General features: G+C 41.4%; 1 protein-coding gene across 1 annotated transcript; it reads left to right on the top strand.

Annotated features, from left to right (window-relative positions):
* The first annotated feature begins 5,875 nt into the window (after positions 1-5,875).
* LOC138851758 (CKLF-like MARVEL transmembrane domain-containing protein 4) lies at positions 5,876-10,629 on the top strand. Its single transcript, XM_070081204.1, has 6 exons — positions 5,876-6,307; positions 6,714-6,896; positions 7,142-7,240; positions 7,724-7,847; positions 8,955-9,082; positions 9,528-10,629. The coding sequence occupies exons 1-6, from the start codon at positions 6,203-6,205 to the stop codon at positions 9,681-9,683; spliced, it is 795 nt and encodes a 264-aa protein (XP_069937305.1). The 5' UTR covers positions 5,876-6,202; the 3' UTR covers positions 9,684-10,629.
* The last annotated feature ends 1,102 nt before the right edge of the window (positions 10,630-11,731 follow it).

The following is an 11,731-nucleotide window of genomic DNA, read 5'->3' as shown; positions in this document are numbered from 1 at the left end:
CACAGGATATCAGGTAGTAGGTTGGTAGACAGCAACCACCCAGGGAAGTACTACCGTCCTGCCAGATGACTGTGAAACAAAAACCTGTAACTGTTTTGCATGATGGTAGGATTGCTGGTTTCTTTTTCTGTCTCATAAACACGCTAAGATAACAGGGATATCTTGCTACTCCTACTTACACTTTGGTCACACTTCACAGACACGCACATGCATATATATATATACATACATCTAGGTTTTTCTCCTTTTTCTAAATAGCTCTTGTTCTTTTTTATTTCTTCTATTGTCCATGGGGAAGTGGAAAAGAATCTTTCCTCCGTAAGCCATGCGTGTCGTATGAGGCGACTAAAATGCCGGGAGCAATGGGCTAGTAACCCCTTCTCCTGTATACAATTACTAAAAAAGAGAAGAAGAAAAACTTTATAAAACTGGGTTGCTTAAATGTGCGTGGATGTAGTGCGGATGACAAGAAACAGATGATTGCTGATGTTATGAATGAAAAGAAGTTGGATGTCCTGGCCCTAAGCGAAACAAAGCTGAAGGGGGTAGGAGAGTTTCAGTGGGGGGAAATAAATGGGATTAAATCTGGAGTATCTGAGAGAGTTAGAGCAAAGGAAGGGGTAGCAGTAATGTTAAATGATCAGTTATGGAAGGAGAAAAGAGAATATGAATGTGTAAATTCAAGAATTATGTGGATTAAAGTAAAGGTTGGATGCGAGAAGTGGGTCATAATAAGCGTGTATGCACCTGGAGAAGAGAGGAATGCAGAGGAGAGAGAGAGATTTTGGGAGATGTTAAGTGAATGTATAGGAGCCTTTGAACCAAGTGAGAGAGTAATTGTGGTAGGGGACTTGAATGCTAAAGTAGGAGAAACTTTTAGAGAGGGTGTGGTAGGTAAGTTTGGGGTGCCAGGTGTAAATGATAATGGGAGCCCTTTGATTGAACTTTGTATAGAAAGGGGTTTAGTTATAGGTAATACATATTTTAAGAAAAAGAGGATAAATAAGTATACACGATATGATGTAGGGCGAAATGACAGTAGTTTGTTGGATTATGTATTGGTAGATAAAAGACTGTTGAGTAGACTTCAGGATGTACATGTTTATAGAGGGGCCACAGATATATCAGATCACTTTCTAGTTGTAGCTACACTGAGAGTAAAAGGTAGATGGGATACAAGGAGAATAGAAGCATCAGGGAAGAGAGAGGTGAAGGTTTATAAACTAAAAGAGGAGGCAGTTAGGGTAAGATATAAACAGCTATTGGAGGATAGATGGGCTAATGAGAGCATAGGCAATGGGGTCGAAGAGGTATGGGGTAGGTTTAAAAATGTAGTGTTAGAGTGTTCAGCAGAAGTTTGTGGTTACAGGAAAGTGGGTGCAGGAGGGAAGAGGAGCGATTGGTGGAATGATGATGTAAAGAGAGTAGTAAGGGAGAAAAAGTTAGCATATGAGAAGTTTTTACAAAGTAGAAGTGATGCAAGGAGGGAAGAGTATATGGAGAAAAAGAGAGAAGTTAAGAGAGTGGTGAAGCAATGTAAAAAGAGAGCAAATGAGAGAGTGGGTGAGATGTTATCAACAAATTTTGTTGAAAATAAGAAAAAGTTTTGGAGTGAGATTAACAAGTTAAGAAAGCCTAGAGAACAAATGGATTTGTCAGTTAAAAATAGGAGAGGAGAGTTATTAAATGGAGAGTTAGAGGTATTGGGAAGATGGAAGGAATATTTTGAGGAATTGTTAAATGTTGATGAAGATAGGGAAGCTGTGATTTCGTGTATAGGGCAAGGAGGAATAACATCTTGTAGGAGTGAGGAAGAGCCAGTTGTGAGTGTGGGGGAAGTTCGTGAGGCAGTAGGTAAAATGAAAGGGGGTAAGGCAGCCGGGATTGATGGGATAAAGATAGAAATGTTAAAAGCAGGTGGGGATATAGTTTTGGAGGGGTTGGTGCAATTATTTAATAAATGTATGGAAGAGGGTAAGGTACCTAGGGATTGGCAGAGAGCATGCATAGTTCCTTTGTATAAAGGCAAAGGGGATAAAAGAGAGTGCAAAAATTATAGGGGGATAAGTCTGTTGAGTGTACCTGGTAAAGTGTATGGTAGAGTTATAATTGAAAGAATTAAGAGTAAGACGGAGAATAGGATAGCAGATGAACAAGGAGGCTTTAGGAAAGGTAGGGGGTGTGTGGACCAGGTGTTTACAGTGAAACATATAAGTGAACAGTATTTAGATAAGGCTAAAGAGGTCTTTGTGGCATTTATGGATTTGGAAAAGGCGTATGACAGGGTGGATAGGGGGGCAATGTGGCAGATGTTGCAAGTGTATGGTGTAGGAGGTAGGTTACTGAAAGCAGTGAAGAGTTTTTACGAGGATAGTGAGGCTCAAGTTAGAGTATGTAGGAAAGAGGGAAATTTTTTCCCAGTAAAAGTAGGCCTTAGACAAGGATGTGTGATGTCACCGTGGTTGTTTAATATATTTATAGATGGGGTTGTAAGAGAAGTAAATGCGAGGGTCTTGGCAAGAGGCGTGGAGTTAAAAGATAAAGAATCACACACAAAGTGGGAGTTGTCACAGCTGCTCTTTGCTGATGACACTGTGCTCTTGGGAGATTCTGAAGAGAAGTTGCAGAGATTGGTGGATGAATTTGGTAGGGTGTGCAAAAGAAGAAAATTAAAGGTGAATACAGGAAAGAGTAAGGTTATGAGGATAACAAAAAGATTAGGTGATGAAAGATTGAATATCAGATTGGAGGGAGAGAGTATGGAGGAGGTGAACGTATTCAGATATTTGGGAGTGGACGTGTCAGCGGATGGGTCTATGAAAGATGAGGTGAATCATAGAATTGATGAGGGAAAAAGAGTGAGTGGTGCACTTAGGAGTCTGTGGAGACAAAGAACTTTGTCCTTGGAGGCAAAGAGGGGAATGTATGAGAGTATAGTTTTACCAACGCTCTTATATGGGTGTGAAGCGTGGGTGATGAATGTTGCAGCGAGGAGAAGGCTGGAGGCAGTGGAGATGTCATGTCTGAGGGCAATGTGTGGTGTGAATATAATGCAGAGAATTCGTAGTTTGGAAGTTAGGAGGAGGTGCGGGATTACCAAAACTGTTGTCCAGAGGGCTGAGGAAGGGTTGTTGAGGTGGTTCGGACATGTAGAGAGAATGGAGCAAAACAGAATGACTTCAAGAGTGTATCAGTCTGTAGTGGAAGGAAGGCGGGGTAGGGGTCGGCCTAGGAAGGGTTGGAGGGAGGGGGTAAAGGAGGTTTTGTGTGCGAGGGGCTTGGACTTCCAGCAGGCATGCGTGAGCGTGTTTGATAGGAGTGAATGGAGACAAATGGTTTTTAATACTTGACGTGCTGTTGGAGTGTGAGCAAAGTAACATTTATGAAGGGATTCAGGGAAACCGGCAGGCCGGACTTGAGTCCTGGAGATGGGAAGTACAGTGCCTGCACTCTGAAGGAGGGGTGTTAATGTTGCAGTTTAAAAACTGTAGTGTAAAGCACCCTTCTGGCAAGACAGTGATGGAGTGAGTGATGGTGGAAGTTTTTCTTTTTCGGGCCACCCTGCCTTGGTGGGAATCGGCCGGTGTGATAATAAAAAATAAATCTGAGGACAGAAGACCTGAAAATGTGATCCTGTGTTTTTAAATTGGTTGGAAAACAAAACTAGTACACTAGTGGATGCTTAACCACGGGTATACAGCACCAGCATGCCGCCTGGAGCCGCCCCAGCACCTGGGGCAGCTTCAGGATTTCTATATAGGAAAGGTTTAGGGGGTCGCAATATAGTTAGAGTGGAGAAGAGCTAGAAGATTTTTCTTGAAATTTAGTTTAATATCTTATGCACCCCATACCCATCCTGTTGGCGGTAGTCAAAAGATTACAGAGGTACATAATGGGTCCAGGGACTGGGCCCCAAAGTTTTGATAGCTGAGCAAGGTACAAAGGTAATGACCTTCAGGTAGATCTGGTCACAATCATGACAAGTTACAAAGGTATTTACAGATTACAAAGGTACATAATGGGTTCAGGGACTGGGCCCCAAAGTTCTGACACCTGAGCAAGGTACAAAGGTAATGAAGTCACAGGTTACAAAGGTAATGAATCATGTAAGTAAATTTACTTACTTGTGTTTATACATGGTTATAATCATGAACAAATTATGGAGTAATGAGCAATTTACACATCCACACCCGGTCACAACTGTAATGAGTTATCGGTGCAAATATTAATTGTTGGGTCACACACACACATACACACACACACACACACACACACACACACACACAAACACACACGGTAATGCTTTATTTACAGGGAGCAAAGTCCAGGATATTTTTTCCAGAATGGTCTGTAATATACCACTGTGGATAAAATACTTTAACATATCTTGAACATTTCGGATAATTGTAGGGGTATCAGAATCTTACAGGATTCATTACAATGTAGTGATCCTTTGTTTTATTAATATGATGTAAAACGTAGCTAAGGTAGACCAAGTGAACGGGTTATCATATGTGTCAGAAGACAATCTGTTGTTTCCTGACGAATGAGCCAACGCTGGTATGACAGCGGTTGCTGTCATACCAGCGGGTCATGTCTTACGAAGGCCCGTGTCAGGAGGCACTTTCCTGGTTCCTGACCAATAAACCACCATTACCATTCCATGCACACGAGGTAACACAGGAAGCATAGTTACAATGTTCTTGTGAATCACACTGTCTAGCAGTTGGCCAACTGGCCCCTCGTATGTCTGTAGAGCCTGTTTTTAAAGCTACCCAAAGTTTATTCCAAACATACACAACTTGTCAGGCGTTGTCCACAGCCTGACTGATTAAAGACCGGGAAGTAATTATCAGTGGGAGGATCGGACCTCCGCTACTACTGGTACTGATGGGAACTTTTGCTTCAGACTCTCTTTATGATAATGGAATTCTGTTCTTTTCTCAAAGGAAACGTAATTATCATGTAATAATGTTGGTAGAATTACCGACAATATGTTAAGTAAAAGGACACTAAGTGCAACTAATGCAACGTTGTATTGTGGCAACGTTTCCCTCTTTCAATTTCCTGGAGAGTGAAACGTTGCCACAGTAAAATGTCACATTAGTTGCACTTGTGTCCTTTTATCATTCACTAGGGTTCTCAAATATCCTTTTAAAATACACTAAAAAGCTTCTTTTATTTCCCCTTGAATTCATTTAATGAAACAATTTTCACCCTTCCCTCTCATTAATTGGACTGTCGATTCTATATTTTGCTCTGGTACTCAATCCCAACACTATAAGTTTAATTCCAGCCTCATTGGTTCAATAACTACATTTCTTTTCCTTCACGGGAGTGAGGGAGGGGAGTCTTAATGCTACTGAAGGGTTTTTGTTCCAAGAAATTTTAGTTATCCTCCTCTTCCCAGGATTAAACCTAATTATCCCACACCTCGTGTTAGCCATTACCCTTATGGGTTTAGCGATTTTCCATGAATATAAAATTGCCTTTCCCGGTCATCACCAAGTTAATATATCGTGTCTGCATATTGCCTACCCTTTAAGGTACCTTGATGCTGATGAACGGCTCTTCATCCACAAGATCTGCTATCCATTACTTCCCAATGCGCTGTATGACCCCTACGGGCCCCTCAAAGAAGGTTCCTTGATGTTGGTGAGAGGCTCTTGATCTAGGGAATTAGATCTGTGCTCCAGTTCCCTGAATTAAGCCTGAATACCTTCCACATTCCTCCCCCACCCCAGGCGCTGTATAATCCCAGCACTCCCCCATAATAATAATGACCCCCTATGGGCTTAACGCTTCCTCGTTATTATAGTAATAATAATGGCTAGATGCTGAATGTGCCTAATATTGCACATATCTTTATAGGTGTCGACACTGCAGGATATCGCAAACTCGGGGAGCTGGAGTCGCCCTTCTCTCAACACGGTGACATCCTCTGATTTACGGAGGTAGCCATGAATATGTCTGCTGCTGTGTTCTAGTGGGTAGCAGCAACAAACTCTTATTTTATATCTATATCAGAAACTGTAACAAAAATGTGATGGCTCCACAAACTCTGAATTACATTCGTGATGTTGGACAAACTCAGTTCACTGATGGCAGTCTCTTCCCAGTGAACCTTAAGAAGGTAGGTGCCTAACCTGGCACCCGTGTACGGGGACGAGGCAACGGCAGGTGCCACCACTTGTGAGGCAGGATGCCGTATCTCGGGGACAACGAACAGCAGCAGCAGCATCCCAAGTTCACCACAGACTTCAGCTATGTCAAGAAGCTGCCGGGTGCCCTAATTGTCGTCCAGCTGGTTAGTTTGGAGTTCTTGTTGTGTGCTTGTGCACGCGTGTGTGCGTGCCTGCACGTGTTTTTTGTGTGTGTGTGTGCGTGTGCTTGTTTGTATGTTTAACAAAATCACTGCTAAACGTTAATTAATACATAAAAACTATGTAATTCTGAAGAACTCTGTCTCAACGCTGTCACTAGTGAAATTAGTTTTTTTAATTTTATAGTTTTATTCTTTCTTGTCGATTTACCATACAAGTTATTTCCTGAGCACACAAGTTGAGACTCCACATAACATATCGGTGCCTAGATGAAGAGCTTTCGATTCAAGGAAATTTATTTCCCATTTATCAGGTGCTGTATGATCCCTGTGGGGTTAGCGCTTTCACATTGATGTATACATATGTACTGAAGGTTCTGTCTTGCCACAGGTGTGTACAGGTGTGGGCTTCTTTCTAGCCCTGGGTGGCTCCCTCGTCTGGATGGTCAAGACCGGACACGGCTTCTACACCTTCATCTCCTTCGTCAGCTTCTTGAGCTGCATCTCCTGGCTGGTGGTCCACGTCTTGCAGCTCTACGCCCTCTTCAAGACCACCATTAACTGGAACAAAGTGGTAAGAGAACAAAATTTAAGAATGTCATTGAAATGGAATACTTATGTACAGTAAATGTAATCATAGCTTCATATCATTAATGATAAACAGTATTTGCAAGTTAATATGTACAACACATATGCAACCCTTGGGTTACGTTTAGGCAATAACGATACCCATGTATTGCACATGTGCCTTATTCATCGTAACTCTACCATAGGTGACACATTGGGTATAACATTAACATGTACGCTATTGTGGTGCAGGGCATAGTGTACAACGGCGTCAACGGCTTCCTTATGATGGTGGCCAGCTGCGTCATGGTGGAAGTCGCCTCAGAGGCCAGGGCGCTGAAAGCTGCTGGAGTAAGTAATGAACCTCCTTCCTTTTCAGTGAGGTGTTATGAGGCTGGTGAAAAGCTTTTTAATCCAAAGAATTGGATCTATCTTCCACTTCCTAGGAGCAAGCCTGAGTATCCAAGGTGCTATATGGCCTCCTATGGTTTAACGTTTCGTAATAATAATCATAATAATATTGGAACCCTCCTTACCTCTTTCCCCGACATGCGGCAAAAATCCTCCGCTTATGCTTTTTTTGGGACATCAATAAACACGAAAGGAAAACAGTAGTTTAAGAATGTTTTTGTACTATATTAAAATGTTGGGTGTGTTTTGAGTTCTGCTTCATAGTTGGTCTAACCTCAGCGCTTTTTACCTACCCATATTAAATTTATATAAATGTCTATCCACAATCCTGCTACCGTCTACACTGTCGTGATCCTCCTCACACCTTACCCCGTATGTATGTGTGTGTGTGTGTGTGTGTGTGTGACCACGTTCTTCCTTCAGGTGTTTGGGTTCTTGGCCTTCACGGGGTTCCTGGCGGGGCTGGTGTGGGAGGTGCTGGCGTGGCACAAGAACAGAGACTCCTGCGAAGCCTTCACTGCCTCGGTCGTGCGCGGTCCAGACCGACGTGAGTACCTGTCCACTGGTCTTGTCGACTCCGTCCACCTGCCCTGACTCCTGCCTACCTACCTGCCCAGACTTCTGACCACTTGCCCTGACTCCTGCCCACCTGCCTGAACGACTCCTGACGTCCCCTTAGCATGACTGGCTGCGCGAGTAACTTGTCCTTTTAACGATTAGAGGACGGAGGATCGAGCCTCCACTACTCTTTGCGCCGAATGGGCCACTCGCGTTAAGCGTTTCACATAAGGTTAAATATATATTCTCCTGCCCTCCAACTTTAACCTCAGTCCCCCTTTAATGCAAATTTTCTATTAATTTATTGTTAATGACACATATCATGTGGGTGGTAATCAGAAGATAACAGATGCGCATATAAATAATTTCTAGACAGGAGTTATCAATTTTGGGCACGACTGTCTAGAAAAGTCACTGTTTTTCACAAGCAGCACAAAGAGAGACGAGCACGTAAACAAAAATTCACCTAAGGTAGAGCTGAATAACTGGTACGAGCTTAGTGCTTTTCTTGAAACTAGACTACTAATGATTATAATATTTCACCTTATGGAAGAAAAGATACATTTCCGTACTGGAATCACATGATTCGGGAATCCATGTGATTTGTGAATGGTTAGTTTATTATCTTTATTATGCACATCATACCCATCCTGTGGGTGGGAGTCAAAAGATTACAGAGGTACATAATGGGTCGAGCTACTGGGCCCCAAAGCTGTGATAAGTAAGTTACAGTGGTGTCACAGTTATAATGAGTTATTTATGCAGACCTGAATTCATTCACAAAAGTTAGTGTAGTTTACATGTGGAGTTGAATTATTCATATTACCTTATATTTTACCAAGGTATGGTTGAATTTAAATAAGCTTAAGTGGTTATGAGTTATTTACACTAGGCAAAGTCAGGATATTTTTTTTTTTCAAAATGGTAGGTAATATTCAACAGTGGACTTTAAAATACTTTGACATTTTTTGAGCATTTGTGAGTGAATTGTCTCTGAATTCTTTGTGGATGATAATGGTGATGCTTTGGTTGCAGCTATTTTATGAATCATACGGGTTTAACGTGTGTCTTTTAACATAATATAAATTTGTTGCAGCTGACACTCCAGACAGTCAGTGTTTGGATGTACGGGGGGAGGTGGCTGGCGACCATGACGACGACGATGATGGGGCTGCTGTCGGCTTCGTCGGCATGAGGGCAAGACCAGTGTCCTCCTTCCTGCAGGTTAGTCACTCGCCCCAACTCTTACCTGTCACTGTCGTAGGAGGTGCCTTGATGCTGGTGAAAATATCTTAGTCCAGGGAATTGGAACTTTATTTATTTTGTGCAGCTTTCTATCTTGATATTTCAGAGGTCTATGATAGGTGTTACTAATATATTATAATCTCAGTTGTTTTATTATTGCACTTCTCTATACGTTAAGGGTCACGGAATTTGATCCAAGGGCTTCGTGAAACGTTGCCGAATTCATAATAGTTTTTGTCATTGGGTATTCTTCATGAACGGAATCTAAAATCACAACTATTACTATGTGGGGGTCCGCGAAATTTTCTGATAAAAATAGGGGCCCTTATACTTACAAAGTTGGAAACCACTGCCTTAGTCTGTGATATGAAAGTAAGTTTTAGTATATTATTACCTCTTCCTTCTATCCATTTTTTTACATCAGCCTGCCCCCAATGGAGAGGTGACCACGCCCATGCTGTACGCCCCTGGATGGGAGGAAAAAGAAAAACACTCTGATGTCAAAGCCGCCGTCAGCAGCCAGCACTCTGAGAAGTCCTCAAATTCCTCCATTGAAGGAGAGTGGCAAACACCTTCATGAGCCTTGCCTTTATTCGTCTTTCCTAATGATACCCATACCTAGTGTTGTCTCTGAAGATACCGATACCTAGTGTCGTCTCTGAAGATACTGATACCTGAGCGTCTTCTCTGCTGACACAGAAACGTGTGTGTCCTCCCTGATGACTCTAGACTTGGTATTCTTTCTACTTGCTGATACTACACAATCTGTGGCTGACCCTTTCCCTCCCTGCAGACGCTACAGTCTGGGTATCCTCCCGGCCTAGTGACACAAAACTGGACTACTATGGAACCCGTAGGATCCAAGGAGAAATGTATTGACATTTAAAAATGGAATGTAATCAAATCCACACACGTGTGCCTCTCATTACATTAATAGTATGCAAGACCAACGAGTTGATAAATAAGACATATGTGCAACACCTGGGCATCTAGTAGGGAGACATTTCGCCAACCAGTTACATATCTCAAGTCAGTGTTTGCTGGGGGGAAGGGTGTGACTGCCTCTTAATGTACTGTCTTCAGTACATTATATCTGTAGTGAATTGAAAAAGACCTCCATTTCCCCTGGTTGGCGAAACGTATTCATAATGAATATACCCAGGTTAGGTAAGGCAAGATTCGCGAGGAAACAGGAAAAGTGTTTCCTGACGCGAGATGCACATGTATCTTTCCACCAAGTATGGCTTTCTCTGGTTATAATGTTGATCCATTCGAGTTTATTTTTCCCAGGCATACTTGACACTGGAAAGTATTTCATAGATGGAATGAAGCGTGTTGTTGAATATACCTTACCCTTCAAGAAGGGAGGAAGGGTCCCTTGATGCCAGTGAAGGGGCTCTTATTCAAGGAACAAGCTACTGTCACTTTCTTTGGGTCACATCTGATTGCCTCCAATTCTCCAGGCGCTATATGACCCTTAAGGGTTTCCTGTTTTTCTATGAATATAATAAAACGTACAAACCTTAGTTCTGCATTTTAGACTGATGTGTTCTGTGTCAACTTATGAAATGAGAGACATTTATAAGAAATAGAGTTGACTAGTAATACTGATGTGTGATGTAGCCTTGTTCGCTGGTTATATTAATGATGATAATGGATCTACAGGCCTATCGTTGCTCCATGATAAAATTATCTCTTGGCGAAGGTTGATCGGCTGTAGTTGACAAGTATTTTGTGTGTTCATTAATCATGTAAACATGTTTATCTCTGCTTCTTTGTATATACATTATATATATATATATGTATATATATTCAGGGCATTATTTTTGTGATTTATTTTTCACTTTAATTTACCAATTAACCCCTTTATAAATACATCTAAAATACTGAAAGTTTTATACTAAGCCTAATGCACTATCAGTTTGGTGTCGTACGCAGGTGCAAATGTTGAGCGCGGGCAATGTTTATTAGTAATTGAGATTTATGTATAGTAAATTCTAAAAAGTAATGTAGTATTTGTTGGAACTTCTGAAAGGAAAAACTGAATGCCAGGAGTAGAACGTTATTACTGACTGAATGTGATACAAGACCCGTCTTGTCCTCTGTGGCCTCTAATGTCATCAGTCATTTTTACAGCAGGATATATGCACCAAAAAAAAAAAAAGAAGTGTATGCCGCTCAGTATATATGCATATATATATATATATATATATATATATATATATATATATATATATATATATATATATATATATATATATATATATATATATATATATATATATTTATATATATTTCAACAAGTCGGCCGTCTCCCACCGAGGCAGGGTGACCCAAAAAAAAAAGAAAGAAAATCCCCAAAAAGAAAATACTTTCATCATCATTCAACACTTTCACCACACTCACACATTATCACTGCTTTTGCAGAGGTGCTCAGAATACAACAGTTTAGAAGCATATATGTATAGAGATACACAACATATCCCTCCAAACTGCCAATATCCCAAACCCCTCCTTTAAAGTGCAGGCATTGTACTTCCCATTTCCAGGACTCAAGTCCGACTATATGAAAATAACCGGTTTCCCTGAATCCCTTCACTAAATATTACCCTGCTCACACTCCAACAG

This window comes from Cherax quadricarinatus, unplaced genomic scaffold (genome assembly GCF_038502225.1).
Source record: "Cherax quadricarinatus isolate ZL_2023a unplaced genomic scaffold, ASM3850222v1 Contig1964, whole genome shotgun sequence".
Lineage (NCBI taxonomy): Eukaryota > Metazoa > Arthropoda > Malacostraca > Decapoda > Parastacidae > Cherax > Cherax quadricarinatus.
Note: the sequence above shows the minus strand (reverse complement) of the source record. Positions and strands in the feature narration are given on the sequence as shown.